Raw genomic sequence first — 17,906 nt, 5'->3', positions numbered from 1 at the left:
TAATCATTAACAAATTCATTCCTACCCCAAGGGTCGACTCACAACATGGGTTAAATACTCTTAAACACCTTAATTGAACTCATAGTACTTCTAGTTTTGAGGTTTGGAATTATCCCATAAGTTTTGGATTATCTTAGAAACGGTTATGCTGAATTTTCATAAGATTTCACTAAGATCTCCTTGGAGTATTTTTATCATATCTTAAAAACCAAAAATTATTTTCAAGTCAAACCAATACCACTAGAAAGCTAACACAATTATCTAAAACTTTCATGTTTACACCAAAGGTCAATTCAAAACAGAAACGTGTGAAAAAGACGCAAGAACATGAAACAGGGTATGCATCAAACATACTGAAATTACAGATTTTCTGTCAAAATCGTCTCACGATCACTGGGATCGCGTCACGATTTCGACAACATCATACATGCTGAAATCACAGATTTTTCTGCGATTTTCTACCATGGGAGCCTTCTTGGCTCCGTTTCTTGACCTTAAACTCTCCAAAATCGTCCATAATCATCACCGTATGATTACCCTATCATTAAAACGTTAATCCATCACTACCCTACCTGGTTAACCACTCTTTTCACCGTTCAATTCTATGGTTCACTTTACCCTAGGTTATTTCTCTCAAATTATAATCTCCCAACAATCAAATTGCAATTCAAACCCTTACCTTACCAAATTCCCAAAACTACAACCTACAACCTGTTAAATCCAGTTTCAGAATTACATACTCAGAATTACTGAAGGTTAGTCCCACCCTCACCTTAGTATTGATGATCGGCGGTCTCTCTCCCTCTTGGTTCTCTTCTTCTCTTGTTTTCTCCCTTTTTCTCCAAAAAGCAGACTTTTCTAAACCTAGTTTCCTCCTTATATCTCTCCTCAATCCACTTTATCTTATTTCCTCTATTTCCACTAAACTCTTCTAAATTCCAAAACAGCCCCACATCTCAATATTTATTTTATTTTCAAATCTTATTCTAGTAAATAATAAAACAAGTCTTTAAATAAAATATCAACACATCACATAGTCATAAAAAATCACATAAATCATCAAAGTGGACTCTAAACTCTATAAAATAATTAAATAATTAAGATGTACCGGTACATCTATTTCATAAATCAATAAGTTAATGATTATTTTTATGTAATAAAGAGATATTTGTTGACTTTTATATTTTAGAAAATATTATTCATAAGAAAAAACATCATTTCATTCTTTTTAAAAATCATACAATTTTTTTAAAATTTTATCGAAAAAATAATCAATATTCACTATATTATGAGTAATAAAAATAAAAAAAAATTGAATTTTGATTTGCGGACACTTTTGAGAAATAAAATATAATTATTATAATTATAACTGATAGAAAATATGTTTTTTTCAAAAAAATAACTCATTAAACTATTAATTTAATATGTAGGTGTACCGGTGCACTCAATTTTGTTGAGTGTACCGTAGAAATTGCCTTTAAATTAATCCTGAAATTAATTTGACAATGACATTTTAAAGATCAAAATGAGAGTTTACTTTTATTTAAAAAAAAAAAAAAAAGTTTATTCTATTTTCTATATATTATAGACGATGATATTTCCAAATTCAAGATAGAACTGACTAATGTTGAGAACTAATCAGGCCATGTGTTGTATAACTCACTAACTAAAACCATATTTTAAGTCGATTCTTTAATCTATACCATTATATCACATCAACTCGAAAGTTAACCAACAATTTTTTAATCATTAGCATGGAATCATTACGAATTTGCCTTCTTATTTTCGATTTTTTATGCCGGGAAAAGTAAAAAACCGCGTTTTATTTTGGAGGTAGCAACGCGTATGTTTGTCTGGTACACACACAAGTTTCAAAGTTATAGAATTAAAAATCGTTGCAAACGCACTCACGCAATTGTTACTTCCATAGCCAATGGATCGTTATTGAACAATATAGATTTAGTGCAGAAGTCAAATTTCTTTTTTAAAAGAAATGCAGGATTCAAAGTTGTCGTCATATAAATATGCACAATATAATGCCTTATAGTTACCACAAGTTCAACACTTCAAGCCCTAATCTTCTCACCCCACAAGAGTTTGTGAAACAAATGGAGAATAAAACCATATCCACCAAGAGTGTTCATTGTTTGGTGTTGCCATTTCCAGCACATGGTCACACTAATCCAATGTTAGAATTCTCCAAGCTTTTACAACAACAAGAAGGAGTCAAAGTAACACTTGTCACCACCATTTCCAACTACAAAAACATACCTAAATTGCCAAATAATTCCATTACGATTGAGACCATTTCTGATGGTTTTGACAAAGGTGGAGTTGCTGAAGCAAAGGATTTTAAATTGTATTTGAATAAATTTTGGCAAGTTGGTCCACAATCTCTTGCTCATCTTATTAACAACCTTAATGCTAGAAACGACCATGTTGATTGTCTTATTTATGATTCATTCATGCCTTGGTGCTTAGATGTTGCAAAGGAATTTGGAATTGTTGGTGCTTCTTTTCTAACACAAAATCTTGTTATGAATAGTATATACTATCATGTTCATTTGGGAAAGTTGAAACCTCCCTTTGTTGAACAAGAGATTACTCTTCCTGCACTTCCTCAATTACAACCTAGGGACATGCCTTCTTTCTACTTTACCTATGAACAAGATCCAACTTTTCTTGATATAGGAGTGGCCCAATTCTCTAATATTCACAAAGCTGATTGGATCCTTTGCAATTCCTTCTTTGAGCTAGAGAAAGAGGTAAGTAAGAATTTGAGATAAATTCACAATATATAACGCACAAACACCAAACGACAACCATTTGATTATGCTAAAATTTGGTTCTCGTCCTTAAGAAATGATATTTGTACAACCATTTTATGACAACTTTTGAGACAAGTTTTTTCATATTCTTTTGGAACAAAAATAAAAGAGAGATAAAGAGGATAAGAACACAATGAAAGTATGAGACACCTTATAGACTATATGTCTAAAAAATGTTTGTATTAACATATTAACGACACTAAAAGTGTTATGCATCATTTAGAGAAGAACTGCTATCTCTTTATTTTGTTAGCCTACAAACACTAGATTATAACAAAAACATGTGCACGAGGCCAAACTCCTAAGGCTTTACTCGCATTGTGCTATACACGGCTCTGGTTAACCATCTAAAGTGTTGTAGAAATTTATGTGTAAAAATATCATAACTAAAGACACGTTAAGCATTTACCAATTGAATCACCACTTGTAAAAATATCATAACTAAAGACACGTAAAGGTTAGTCATTAATGACTCTAAATGTTTTGTAGGTGGCTGATTGGACAATGAAGATTTGGTCCAACTTTAGGACCGTAGGGCCTTGCCTACCGTATACATTTTTAGATAAGCGAGTTAAAGATGATGAAGATCATAGTATTGCACAATTAAAAAGCGACGAAAGTATAGAATGGCTAAATAATAAGCCAAAAAGGTCTGCTGTTTATGTTTCATTTGGGAGTATGGCATCACTCAATGAGGAACAAATAGAGGAAGTAGCACATTGTTTGAAAGATTGTGGAAGTTACTTCTTATGGGTAGTGAAAACATCTGAAGAGACTAAGCTCCCAAAAGACTTTGAAAAGAAATCAGAGAATGGCTTAGTTGTGGCATGGTGCCCCCAGTTAGAGGTTCTAGCTCATGAAGCAATAGGGTGTTTTGTAACACATTGTGGTTGGAATTCCACATTGGAAGCTTTGAGTATAGGAGTCCCAATTGTAGCAATACCACTTTACTCAGACCAAGGCATTGATGCAAAGTTTCTTGTAGATATTTGGAAAGTGGGAATTAGACCTTTAGTTGATGAGAAACAAATAGTGAGAAAAGATCCATTGAAGGATTGTATATGTGAAATAATGAGTATGAGTGAAAAAGGCAAAGAGATTATGAATAATGTCATGCAATGGAAGACTTTGGCTACAAGAGCGGTTGGTAAAGATGGAAGTTCTCATAAAAACATGATAGAATTTGTGAATAGCTTGTTCCAAGTTTAAACATTGATCAGCTGAATTTTTTCTTATTTATACTAGTATAATTTTTTACATAAAGTTGTTTACTTTAAATTAAATAACATTATTTTTTTGGTATATATTTTGCAACATCATAGATATGGTTGTGGACATTTGATATATAAGGTGCTGGTTCAAACCTGAATACTCATTTCTCAACACTTTATGGGTGAGCTTTTTTGTCGCAAAGTTCAATTTGGATGACTTCTAAAAAAAATAAATGATTTGATCCGATCCAATTTTATGTAGTTTAGTTTGAATTGGTTTTTGGATATCCAAATTATAGTATTGTGTAAAAATCTATGAAAATTAATATTATAAAGATACAGTAAAATCATTGGTTTGATGCAAAATTTAACATTTCATATACACAAAATTAACAATTAAGAATGAAAATAATTGATTATTTTTTAAACACATGAAATATTAAAAAAAAAAAAGATTAAATTTAACTAATAAGTATTTTTGCACAATCACTAATATGTTGACTCTATTCTTTCTCAGAAAGTCATGATACGTTACTTAAATAACATAATAATAACATGAATGAACGTCCAATTTCCTTTATAGTTATCCTGATGAAAATTCAACACCTAAGGGCTCCAATTGTTACCTAATTTTTTTTTCTTCACCTTATTTTTTACCAATCATCCAAGTCTTACCAATTACCCAAAATTCATTTCTCATTGTTGCTAAGATTCCGTCAACATTAATCACTACATTTGTTGGCAACCAAGTCTTTGTATGTGGTGCAGATACTAAACAGCCGGAACCAGATTATTGTTTGTAAAGTTTACGAGGATCACATGCTTTACACTATCTCTAAAACTCAACAAGAAGAGAAAGAATAATTGTAAAATTATAATTAAAACAGTCAACAAATCATACGGTCTTTGCATAAATAATTTTCTTCCCCAAAGATGCTAGTTGAGTATGGTGGCATTGCTAACATCATTATTGTGGCTTTGATGGACTTGGAGATGATGGTGGCTTCAAATCTGGGTACTGCAAAGAGAGATAAAAATGATGAAGGAGTTCTTATTTTAACAAAGAATGGAATCCTAATGGTTTAAATGTAAGAAAGCATGTAGATGTTCACAGTGATTCAATTTCATGTTTTAGAAACATACAAGTAAATAATTTTAATAACAAAATGGATCAAATTTACAGAGAAGTTTATTGTCATCTTCCACTTTTTTGTATATCATTACTAGGGAATGAGTACTTTGACAAAGTAGGAATCTGAAATGCACATCTTCATCCACAATCAGATAAATTTATTTAAATCTTATATGGGTTAATTATGTTAATAGATCCCAACTTATGTTGATATTCGATTTCAGTCTATATATATTGTTCCAAATGTCCTAAAGTATGCTAAAATTGGTCCTTTGTTTTGACTCTTGAGACTAGAACATAAATCAGATGTTACAGGGACCAAAACCAATAAATTATTATTATAGGGACTAAACCGAACATGAGTACAAAGACGTTTATGGACCTAAAAACATAATTAACTCTTCTTATATTTGCATAACGATTTCACTCAAGATAAATTAGTTCTGCGCATATTTAAATGATTGTTTAAGATACAATTACTATCAAGATTCAACACTTTTTCTAAAAGTGTGAGCAATTTTGCATAATTGATAACTATTCATGAAGTGAATCAGAATCCTGAACTTCTAAAGCTTTCAGGTTGTGAAATAACTTGGATCAGAAATTCAGAATAGAAATGAAAAACTAAATTAATAGCAAGCAAATCATTCTGCTGTTTTCTTTTCATTTCCAAAAAGGTTTAGGTATAACCGATATCAGACTATCCGAATAACAATGTTCTTTCTAACCATTTACTGCTCACAAATTAATAACAGTGGGTATCACTTTTACTTTGAACTGTTCCATTTGACTTTGAACTCTTACATAGTGAAATTATTGTGCGAGTGTCATGTCACTATACCGATGAGTTATAGCACAAATGATGCAGGTGTAAATTCGTTTTAATTTTTTGGTTGCTCTCAAATGGAGGATAGTCAGATCACTAGAGGCAGAGGAAGACCTAGAAACACTATAAGAGAAACTATTAAGAAAGATCTAGAGATTTGTTGTGAATTCGGACTCAAATTTCACACCAGTACAAAATATGATGTGTGGAGCAAGTATCAATGGCAACCAACAACCAAAATTAACCACAAGCAACAACAACAAGTGCGTAGCAAAACCACAATCATAATCAAAGCAATGAAAGAAAGGAACAAACACACCAAAATTGTTGACCCAGTTCGGTCCAACTTGACCTAATATGGGGGAGAGATTGATCTCTCCAATCCACTATCAATGAGTTTGGTCCAACTTGACCTAATCTGGGGAAGCTTTGAACCTCACCCAAAGACCCTCAACCTTAAGTATCTAAAACCCTAAAAGTTCCCTCCTTTGGTTTCCATGAGATTCACCAAGCTTACCCAACAAATGGGTCAAAGAATGCTTAAAACGTGTTTCAGATCTGTCAAAATCGTGTCACGTTTTCCCAACATTTTCCACGATTCCCAACCTTGCATTCGGCCTTGAAAATCGTGCCACGATTCCAAAATCGTGTCACGATTCCAACATTTTCCAAACACCAAATTTTGAGTCATCCTCAACAAGATTAATTAGTTGGATCGAAATATGTTTTATGATAGAACATTATCACGTAATTTGATCCATGTAGCCGACCCCACTTAGTGGGAAGAGGCTTGGTAGTTGTTGTGGTTGCTCTCAAATGGCAATAAGTAACTCCAGTACTACCAGTCACAGTACTTGGATCCCAAAGGAGCAAGTAAAGGTGCACATAGAGAATTACCACCTAAGACCTTCATAATTCCTGAAAGGATTCTATTCAGTTAACCTCTAGGAGTCAGGAGCATCTAGGTAATGTGTGTTTTGTAGGTTATTATTTCAAACTCTTTTGTTTCTAGCTATGAAGCACGGACACTCCTCGGATTAGGCGTGTTCTGATGTCGGACACGCAACACCTGTAATTACACTGAATTATGTAATTTTCTCAAATTATTAGCAATGTCGGAGTATCAGTGTCTGTCTCGTGTATGTGTCCGTATCTGTGCTTCATAGGTTTCTTGTATTTACATTCCTACAATCGTAAAGTGCTCATCCCATTCCAATCACCTAACCAGACAAGGAATGGGAATTGGTCATTTCCACTCCCATTCGCTTTCCCTCCAGGCTTCAACAAAACATGAGCCAAGGTCACGCTCCAGTAGGCACAACAAGAGTGCTAAAGAAATCACTCCTGCATCAGTGACATATTATGCCAATCTCATATCTGAAGGACCAACATGACATACCAAAATTTTGTTATTTATGAGTGATACAAATACCACTCAGTTCATTACAGAACAGATTATTAATTTCTTTTCCTCCTTGCCTGTTAGTTCTATTACATAATTCAAAAATCAACATTAACTAATTGATGTTTTATGCTTAAACCATTGAACATGCATTGTTAGACATGAAGGGTCACAACGGAAAAAAGGAAGTGAAAGCAAGAGATAGAGAGAGTTGAGAATTACATACATTGGGATAGGGAGAAGAGGAAACTACTGAACTGATTTTCATTTCCGGATTGGACTCTACAGACTTTTTCACATGATCATTTTCTGTCTCTTGATTTCCAACCGCAGGGGTATCTGAGGATACCAAACTCTCGTTTTTATTATCACTTTGCTGAATGGCCCCATTTCCATTTGTATTGAGTTCTTTTGGCACTTTAGTCTTTTTCCTTCGGTTTATATGGACAGAAGGGGGCAAAAGGGTATCCTGTATAGCCTGCCACAACAAAGACCTAACATATGAACTTTATTCTTTACTTCAAACAGATTTTCCACAATCAGATACATAGTTACATGCATTCCTTAGTTGGCATCAAATTGATGTGTGGGGAATGAATTTCCAAGATCTGATAATTGAATACCCAGTTTAAATCTTTATATATACTATGCCAAGTAGATATCTTTTAAAGCTTCATAGGTGCTTTGATATATACAATGTAAAATGCTAACTTATATCAAACTTAAATGGTTAAGGTTAAGAAAAAGAGTTTAATTTCAACGCACAGTTGGTGTAAATGTTTACATTATTGACAATCACAACTAATCCTATAAACGACATTTAAGATATTTATCATTGAAATCAAATATTTTTAATGATCTGGTTTTGGTGATTATAATTAATTGACAGTGTAATAAATGTTTACACTGACATTACATACCAATTAAATCATAAGAACTATATGAATAAAATACAGAAGTATGTTCGATGCATCTAGTAAACAAACAACATGCATAAGAAAACAAAGAGAAAGATCATACCATCCACCCTTGTTGGCCTCTAACTCCACCTTTGATGGCATAGGCCTCTTTGAAACCATTCTTGAATAATAACTCAGCAACTTTCATGGAATTACCGTCGAAACTACCTTACATTCAAAAGAGTAACAAGTGAGGAATATTTTACACTTGAACAATAATTGATCATAGAAAACGAAAACACTCTCATCAACAATGTGACTCTTATAATCTCATAGCCTGTTTGGATTGACTTATTTGAGTTTACCTACTGACATAAAAATGTGTTCGACTATTTCATAGAACTTATTAAAACGGCTTATGACATCTTCATAAGCTTATTTCCATAAGCTCTCCATGATAGCTAATGAAAACAGCTTATAGCTTATACGAAAACAATTTTATAGCTATATAAATTTCTTTCAATTGCTACAAAACAGGTTTATTTCTTTACCTATCCAAAACAAAGACAGCAGTATTTGAAGCATCCTTGAACCTCTCCAAAACTTTCTTAACAAATCCATCTTCATTTCCCTCAACAAACTCAAACTGCACAACTTCCTTATTCACCATCTTCAAACTAGGTGACCCAAGAAACTTCACATTCTTCCTATCCCTTATATCCAACAACTGCGAATCCGCCTCATCACGAAGCTTTCTGAAAGCATCAATGGCTGAAACAAATTTATACTTCCTGAAATACTCTTCTGCTAAAGGGATAGCAACAAGATAAATAAAGCTACACCCAGCAACAAAAAATGGATATCGGTTGAAAAAATCATCAATGGAAACAAGAATTGATTCTAAGTTGATTCTGCCTGCATCTGATTCGGTTAAAGTAGGTGCTTCAACAGCAAGAGATTGAAATGGAGTAAAGAGGTTGATTATAGAAAATGAAAAAGTGGATTTTTTGAAGAGATTTTGAAGTGGGATAGGAGAATGAGAAATTGAGATTTTTTTGTTGAAATGGGGTTGAGGAAAAGATGAAGAGTGGAGTGGATTAGGGTTTGAGAGAAGAGAAAAGGGTTTGGTGGTGAAGAGTTTTTGGGTTTTGGGGAAGGGTGGATAAGAGAGGTGTAGAGAAAGGGAATCCATGAGAGAGTGGCAAATGGACATACCAAGGTCATCTGGAAAAGGATAAAGAGCTTAACATTATCATATGCAACCTTCCGTCAAAAAAATATATGTGCTATTTTTTTATTTTTTTTTAGCATCCAGGATTATAATATGTGTGATTTTTATTTAATATATAAACTTTATATTTATCTTTAAGGTCTAACTCAACCGACAATGTTGATATCGTTAAATTTGATACTTTCTCTCGGATTTGAATTTGAGAGTTTACGTGTTTGTAAGAATTTATAATGGTTTTCGAGTTTCTTCTAAAAGAAAATAACAAAATTTGTCAAAAAAAAAAAATAGACTTTCAATTTTATTAGAGATTAGTTATTTTATTTGAAAATATAAATAAATATATTTTTTAAGGCAACTATATTTCAAAATTTATTTGTTAATATATAAATTTATTATTTTATGAATTTAATTTATATGCGTTGATAGAGTATAACACTTTTACACATACATTCAATCAAATTGCAGACGTAAAAATGTTTTACACCATGGGTACATAAAAATTAATCTCTTTCTTAAATTATACATATAGAAATATAACGCTCTCTTTAAATTAAGGGTCCTACTAACCGGTACCCCTGGGGCATTGGTTAAACATACCATAAAAGAAAATTATTACCATAAAAGAAAACTGTTTTTGACTTTATTATAAATTAATTACACAATTTCAATGCATTAACTACTATATAATTTCCTTTTTCATATCCTTAACCAGTGCCCCGGGTACGGGATATCATTTCCCTTAAAAATTAATATTAAGCCACATCCCTCTTTTTTTTTTTTGTTCTTTTCCTGATTACCGGTTTCAATTTAGCCACTTATTTTATTTTTATTTTATATTATTATTTTGGTTATAAAATACTTTAGTTTCTCTCAGGATCTTTTTTACCTATAGTAAATACTAACCATTCATATAATTGGCTTGGACTTTTTTTTGGGTATAGAGGAAATGTGTGCGGAGAATTACAATGGCTATCTGACAATAGAATGTTCCTTTTGTAAGACCAACAAAAAGAACACTCTCATAAACCCTACAGAACATTTCCAAAGTAAAATCCAGATTTTTCCTACATTTACATGAACTAAACTTCTGTCCTGTACAAAATGCATGGGTTCTATTTCTATAACTGCTAGAAACCCGAATTTGATATTCATGCAAATCAAAGTTTTTTCTCCAAATTGCTAAGAACATCTTCCATGCATGCTTTGTAAACTTCCATGCCTGAAACATGTTTTGCAATGTCGAAGCCGATATTCATCCATTTCTTTCCCATTTCAATCTGACCCAACCGCACTGGCACCGCAGCTCGGTTCCATGCAGTCATGGCAAGCCACTTTCCTTCTTCAATTGGATATTCACCTTCCTTCAACCCAACCATTATCCTATAGGCTTGCTTGTACATACTATATACAAGATCATCATCTTTATCACCCTTGTGGATGCTAGCGATGGCTATAAGCTTCCGAACAACAAGAGCAACATTTTGATAATCTGGAACTGGTGATGAAAGGAAAGATGAGAGACACTCATTTAGAGCAAAGGTGGCTACTTCATGATTAGACCGCGGTCCCTGTGAGGCTTGTAAGCCTATCTGAAGAAGGTACTGAGGCTTGCAAGCCTTTGAACTAGCAAAACTTTTCACTGTGAAGAGTTGTGATCCTAAGTCATTTAGCCTTCCTTGTACGTCATAAGCACATAAGGTGTATATGAAGAAAAGATCAGTTGCAACGGTGTTGATTTCGCCATCATTAGCAAAGCTCCCAGCTGAAATTGATTTTAGCATCTGCATCCACATATGATAGGAGCAAGATAATATTCAACAAGATTCACAATTAAAAAATACAACCTAACAACAAATTACTTTTGATAGTATAATACAGCTTATTTTTTCCTATCAATTCAACTTGACCCTTTTGAAAAAGACTAAATGCATCAGGTAGCATGTAACACATTAAAGAACAAATTCATACCTTCCCTGCCCTATCTAGTAAAGTTACAGCTTGTTTGACTTCGGTTTCTGACATAGCAGTCTTCCTCTGAAATTCTGAAGCTATCATTGATGACACAGAAAGCACTAATGACTTACAAACCATGACATTGTTCTCATCATCAGACCCTTTAACTAGATCATAAAAACTTGATGCAAGTCTTAAGAACTCGGCAGACAATTCATAGCTCTTATCCTGTCCTGTTTTTGTACCATAGTTCCATGAAGTCACAGCAAACCAATTTCGCTCACGTCTTCCAACCTCCTCTTTTCCAAAGAAGCAATCAGGACCAAGCTCGGATGCTCGTGTATGGGCATGTTTTAAGGTCTTAAGAACTTTCTGTTCATTACCCGGTTCTTGAGATAGAATAGTGACCAAGGTGCGCATGACTGTAACTTCTGCTGTTGGCATGGACTTTCCTGAAGTGTAGAAGTTTAGCATAGTTGATAGAGAGGCAACAGCAACAGATCGAGCACTGCAAGCAACAGCTTCATGGGCTGAAAGTGAGAGAAAATCTGGTTGAAAGTCAAGGCATGCAGTCATCGCTTCAATTTGAGTAATAGCACCTTGGCTGTCATTCTTTTGGAGATAAATTTTGTACTGAATTAAAACAAATGAAAAGTTAATATAAGTTCTCATGTCATCCAATTATCAACAAACATTACCCTAATAAGAAGCAAGTGGGCTTAGTTATTAGTAGTAACCAACTTAAAGCAATCATTAGGTAATCAAATGTGAGGTGTCATCATAAGATCCAAACCTATCTGTAAGCATTGTGAATTTGTCTGCTGTTTTAGTCCACCTATATTTTATTTATACATGTGTGTAACATAGATACAGAAAAACCAATACACACCAACAGATAGAGAAGACGGTACCTTAAGAAAAGCACAGACAACGTTGGGCTCAAGCTGCAAAGATGGAAAACAGGGTTAATATTTCTTATTTGAGTGAAAGTTAATGCTACAAATTCAAAATTCTAATTTTCAATAATACCTTCTCAGCCTCGTCAATGTATTCTTTGGCACGATCCAGTTGTAAGAGACCAAGGTGGCAGAGACACAAAACTCTAAAGCCCTTGGCTCGAAGTATTCTGTTCTCTGTGTCATGTGGAATATATAGCATTGATTTTTCAAAGAGTTCTGCACTGGTCCCATAATCTTTTGACTGAAAATTGTCAGCACCACTGAAAATCAGGTAAAAATATTGAGATCAGTGATTTGACTGACTTTGCTTGGAAAGAAATGCAAATATTCATCAAGCAAATTGTAAACTCTTCCAACATATTTATGCTGCAGTGCTCTAGTGGATGTCATTTCTAGAGGTCATTAGGAAAGAGATACACCGATAGCAGCTGATAGAGACAAGAGAAAAACAAAACTAGTCTCCTAGGTAGTTGTCCAGAATCTATACGAAAGCCACAAAAGGATCAACCTAGATGATTTAAAATGTACCAAGAGAATGAATGTAGATGGCAGTTATTAGAGATATGTAGAACTAGTGTTAGAGAAAGCTGCAATAGAGTTAGAAAAACTGCATAACTACCCTTGTAACTAACTATTGTGATATGGCACGGTTGCAACAGATTCTGCAACTAACTCTGTTAATTGCAGCTACCTATAAATAGCTTTATGGAAGCCATTGCAATGTAACAGTTTCAGTTTTATTCTATACACAAAATTCAATTCGTTTTCTCGGTGTCTAAAGATGAATTCATCATCTTTGAGTTTCTAATAGTAGTCACTGCTTAGGTATATAAACACTGCAGCTGCCGGAATTTTGTAGTAGTAAAGTATTTCACACCTGATTCTACTATTTTTGCTGTATTTTGAAGGTTAGCTTATCTGTTACATATATGATTTGAAAGTAGCAGAGAGTAACTTATTTGTTACCTATATGATTTGAAAGTAGCAAAGAGTAACTTATTTGATACCTATATGATTTCAATTGTATCTTCCTGTTTCAAGCACATGTTTGAAGCTGTGGACTAATAATTGTTTCTTTTTTACCAAAATAAAAAAAATCCGACCTACCGGATTCGAACCAGTGACCTAAGGATGGCTATTTGGCATGTTACCAACTACAGTCCTCCGCTCTACCAACTGAGCTAAGGTCGGGATGGGTAATAATTGCTTAATCAAATAGAAAAGGCAATGGGAAGACTCTTCCCAGCAAATATTTTACGTCAATACTGCATAGTAAACAAAAAAATGAACAGTGTATTGGTTATATTGAATATCATCTTAGATCAGTTCAACTTCAACCAAGAAAGCTATCCCATATAGCTTTGCTTGCAGTTTAATAACTTCAAAAAACTTTTTTCACATTTAATCACACACTTGGCACATATTATCTTCTGAAAACATTTAGGATGACAAAACATTAGGATAACGATCATTAGGTTATATTTTTGAAGTTACATTGTTGAGACACACCCCACAGTATCATCATGCAAATGGCGCAAAACAATCACAAACCACATTCGAATTTATACAACAACGCAGCTAGCAGAAGAACCAGATTAGAAATGAACCAAAGAGTAATAACATTATCATACCAATTCCAAAGAACAGCATGCATTGCTGTTCTATCCTTAGGCAGTTGATAAAGACAAGAGAAAAAAAAACTAGTCTCCTGGGCAGTTGTCCAGAATCTATATGAAAGCCACAAAAGGATCAACCTAGATGATTTAAAATGTACCAAGAGAATGAATGTAGATTGCAGTTATTGGAGATATGTAGAGCTGGCGTTAGAGAAAGCCACAATAGAGTTAGCGAAACTGCATAACTACCCTTGTAACCAACTATCGTGAGTCAGCGCAGTTGCAACAGATTCTGCAATTAACTCTGTTAATTGCAGCTGCCTATAAATAGCTTTATGGAAGCCATTGTAATGTAACAGTTTCATTTTTATTCTGTACACAATTCAATTCATTTTCTATGCATCTAAAGATGAATTAATCATCTTCTTTGAGTTTCTAATAGCAGCCACTGCAGCTGCAGGAATATTGTAGTACTAAAGTATTTCACACCTGATTCTACTATTTTTGCTGTATTTTGAAGGTTAACTTTTTGCAGTGGAGCTAGGATTTGTTGAGAGAGTGGCAAAAAGTAACTTATTTGTTACCTAAATGATATGATTTCAATTTTACCTTCCTGTTTTTTTTTTTTGTCAAGTAGCTTGGTGGCTAGAACTCACACAATTTAATTGTGGAGAAGTGGGATGTCCGGGGTTCGAACTCCGACCCCTGCATATAATATGCAATATCCCTACCAACTGAGCTAAACTCACGGGGATTTTTACCTTCCTGTTTTACTTGACATTAGTTCATCACATGTTCCGAAGCTGTGGATTAATAATTGTTTTTTTACCAAAAAAAAATTCCGACCTACCGGATTCGAACCAGTGACCTAAGGATGGCTATTTGGCATGTTACCAACTACAGTCCTCCGCTCTACCAACTGAGCTAAGGTCGGGATGAGTAATAATTGTTTAATCAAATAGAAAAGGCAATGGGAAGACTCTTCCCAGAATAATGTTTCACTTGCATACTGCATAGTGAGATGGAAACCACAAAAAGGGAGCTTATTGGCCATACTGAACCCACAATATATGTATTTTTACATCACATCCATTAAGCAAAGAAATGAACAGTGATTTGGTTATATTGAATATCCTCTTAGATCAGTTCAACTTCAACCAAGAAAGCTATCCCATATACTTTGCTTGCAGTTTCATAACTTACAAAAACATTTTTCACATTTAATCACTCACTTGGCACATATTATCTTGTGAAAACATTTAGGATGACAAAACATTAAGATAACAACCATTGAGTTATATTTTTGAAGTTAAACTGTTTAAGACACACCCCACAGTATCATCATGCAAATGGCTTAAAACAATCACAAACCACATTCAAATCTATACAAATACGCAGCTAGCAAAAGAACCAGATTAGAAATGAACCCAAAAGTAATAACATTATCATACCAATTCCACAGAACAGCATGCATTGCAGTTCTATCCTTAGCAGCATCCTTTTCTGCAAAAAGCGCCACTACCCTTTCATCAGACACAAGCTCAGCAACCACTTTAGCCCTCACTTTACTCCCTTCTCCACTGCCTCCGAGCACCCTACTCGCCACCCTCACCGCGGCACCAGCACTAACATGACACCTACCTAACAGCCCTAAAAACACCCCTTTCGCCGTCTCCGCCCCAGCGGTCCCTGCTGCCGTAAAATAAGCCTCCACAGCAGACACCCAAACACCTTCTGGAATCCCTCTATCAATCACCATTCCCCTCAATTCCTTCTCCGCTTCGACGTGCCTCCCTAACCCTAACCATGCCTTCATCGCCAAAACAGAAAGACTTGGATGATCATCACCACCTTCAGCAGAATCTCTCAAAACCTTCACACACTTAACCACACTCTCAAATTCCTCTTTCTGCAAATGAATCGCCGCTATAAACCTCAAAACCTTCCACCTCAAACCTCGAATCTCCACCTTCTCTTCCCGTGTCCTCGCTGCACCGAATCCCTTCTCACAATTCTCCAACGCCTCGTTCATCAACTTCAACGCCTCGCTCAAATCACTGTTCGCGGCGAGGGAACATTTCCCGAACGACATAAACTGCTTCGCTAGTTCCATGTAATTCTCACTCGAACCAGAAACCATGCTTTTGCTTCGGTTCAGTAACGCAATAGCAAGGTTCTGATCCCGAACCTCCCAAGCTGTTCGGGACCGAGCCAAATTCAGATCTAAAAGCAGTTTTCTCTCTCCGGCGTCTGTTATCGAAGCTATATCGAGTTTTGAAACCAGATCAGTGGCTCGTTCGTAGCATTTCGCGGCGAGATCGAATTTCCGGAGGTTATGCCATAACATACCAGTCTTGTAGTAGAACGACGCTGATTTAATCGCCGGTGAAGGAATTCCAGTAACATCACTGGCGATTGAGAGTAGGTCGGCGGTCAAGTGACGGAGTTCTGCCTGATTTTCGCCGGCGACGGTGGTGGAGGACGATGAAAAGCGGATGGAAGCGGTGTTTGAGATATCGACACAGACGTTCCAGAGACGGTAGCTGAGTTTCCAAATCTGAAGCTTCAGTGAGTTGGAAAATGGAGCGAGTTGACTCAGTTGCGTTAGACATTGCCGGAGATTGACGACGGTTGTTTCCGGTGGTTGTTTGTTGACGGAGTGAGATTCAATTTGCTTGATGATTGATTCGATTTGGGAGAGGATGTGATGATCGTCGCTGTCGCCGTGGAGTGTTCGGAGCTCCGGTGAGGATATCTCTGCAATTCGCATTATTCTGGCGGGAATTTTGAATTTGGTTTTTCTCTTTACCTTTTTGTCGTTTTCTTTCTTTTATCCCTATTTTTTAGGTTTAATCTTTTAACCCGTTCAACATTGTACTAAATTTAGAGCTGTTGTCGACAAAAATAAAAAATAAAAAATTAGAGCTGTTTTAAATTTTTTTAGGGGAAAATTTAGAATGGTGTTATTTTGAAAAAATTAAAAAATTAGAGCTATGTTATTTCAACCCAAAAAAATATATATCAAATTTAACCGTTAGTATAATTTAAATATAAAATTAATTATGTTTTGTCGATGGTTAATGAATGTTACAATGCATGGTAACTAAAATAATCTTCGACTAAGACCAAAAAAAAAAAAATATCTAATCTTCAACTAAAAGTTGTCAACAACAATTTTAATGTCTTTAACCTCTAATTTTTTTTATGCCTTTATCCTCGATTGTCATCTAAATTGTTTTCAAGTTTAAATTATTTTCATGTGTTCAAATATGCATCTTATTTATTAACCATGATTTATGTGCATAGATACATTTAAAAATTATGGTTAATTGTGTATGATAGATGATTTAAGAAATTAATTAATATTGCGTGGGAGAGTGAAATTATGAGTTGTTTTACAAAATTATCCCTAATAAATGGTATGGAAAAGATAAATGAAATAATTGAAAGAAGAGAGAGTAATTAATAGTTAAGGATATAATAGGAAAAGTAATATAAATATTTCATTGGTATTGTAAAGCGACATATAATTTGGGACAAATTTTTTTTCCAAAGCGACATACAATTTGGGACGGAGGGGGTAGTAAACAAGCACAAATGGAGTTTTATTAACGATAAAAGTTGTCAAGACCACAATTAATTTTTATTTTTTCTTATATATTTATTTAACCTCTATAAAAAATGGCTAACTTGGGCATAGAAGAAAAGCAATACAAAATTAAATCATATGGTATACAACGATATTTGTTATGTTTGCAAGTCTTGAGACTTTCTGCACTATGACGAACCTCAAAATCTAAATAGCTTAAATTTTAATTCTCTGTTTTTTGCTACCTAAATTTTAATTTA

The 17,906-nt window shown here is 34.4% G+C and overlaps 3 protein-coding genes and 2 non-coding genes across 5 annotated transcripts; 1 reads left to right on the top strand and 4 right to left on the bottom strand.

The window, feature by feature from the left end:
- Nucleotides 1-2,021: 2,021 nt before the first annotated feature.
- LOC11428919 (UDP-glycosyltransferase 74G1) lies at nucleotides 2,022-4,197 on the top strand. The gene is made up of 2 exons (XM_003624197.4): nucleotides 2,022-2,765; nucleotides 3,318-4,197. The coding sequence occupies exons 1-2, from the start codon at nucleotides 2,025-2,027 to the stop codon at nucleotides 4,035-4,037; spliced, it is 1,461 nt and encodes a 486-aa protein (XP_003624245.2). The 5' UTR covers nucleotides 2,022-2,024; the 3' UTR covers nucleotides 4,038-4,197.
- Nucleotides 4,198-4,710: 513 nt separating this feature from the next.
- On the bottom strand, nucleotides 4,711-9,560 carry LOC11436723 (rhodanese-like domain-containing protein 4A, chloroplastic). Its single transcript, XM_003624196.4, has 4 exons — nucleotides 8,850-9,560; nucleotides 8,420-8,522; nucleotides 7,626-7,877; nucleotides 4,711-5,057 (listed from the first exon to the last, which is right to left on the bottom strand). Exons 1-4 carry the CDS (start codon nucleotides 9,509-9,511, stop codon nucleotides 5,007-5,009), a joined length of 1,068 nt encoding a protein of 355 aa, XP_003624244.1. The 5' UTR covers nucleotides 9,512-9,560; the 3' UTR covers nucleotides 4,711-5,006.
- Nucleotides 9,561-10,453: 893 nt separating this feature from the next.
- On the bottom strand, nucleotides 10,454-16,882 carry LOC11432970 (TPR repeat-containing protein ZIP4). The gene is made up of 5 exons (XM_003624195.4): nucleotides 15,509-16,882; nucleotides 12,512-12,701; nucleotides 12,394-12,426; nucleotides 11,498-12,115; nucleotides 10,454-11,310 (listed from the first exon to the last, which is right to left on the bottom strand). The coding sequence occupies exons 1-5, from the start codon at nucleotides 16,825-16,827 to the stop codon at nucleotides 10,687-10,689; spliced, it is 2,784 nt and encodes a 927-aa protein (XP_003624243.2). The 5' UTR covers nucleotides 16,828-16,882; the 3' UTR covers nucleotides 10,454-10,686.
- On the bottom strand, nucleotides 13,539-13,632 carry TRNAY-GUA (transfer RNA tyrosine (anticodon GUA)). The gene is made up of 2 exons: nucleotides 13,596-13,632; nucleotides 13,539-13,574 (listed from the first exon to the last, which is right to left on the bottom strand). It is a non-coding gene; the product is annotated as a tRNA-Tyr (tRNA).
- On the bottom strand, nucleotides 14,898-14,991 carry TRNAY-GUA (transfer RNA tyrosine (anticodon GUA)). The gene is made up of 2 exons: nucleotides 14,955-14,991; nucleotides 14,898-14,933 (listed from the first exon to the last, which is right to left on the bottom strand). It is a non-coding gene; the product is annotated as a tRNA-Tyr (tRNA).
- Nucleotides 16,883-17,906: the final 1,024 nt, after the last annotated feature.

The sequence above is a fragment of the Medicago truncatula genome, chromosome 7, assembly GCF_003473485.1.
Source record: "Medicago truncatula cultivar Jemalong A17 chromosome 7, MtrunA17r5.0-ANR, whole genome shotgun sequence".
Taxonomy (NCBI): Eukaryota; Viridiplantae; Streptophyta; class Magnoliopsida; order Fabales; family Fabaceae; genus Medicago; species Medicago truncatula.
This window is presented reverse-complemented; position numbering and strand designations above follow the sequence as displayed.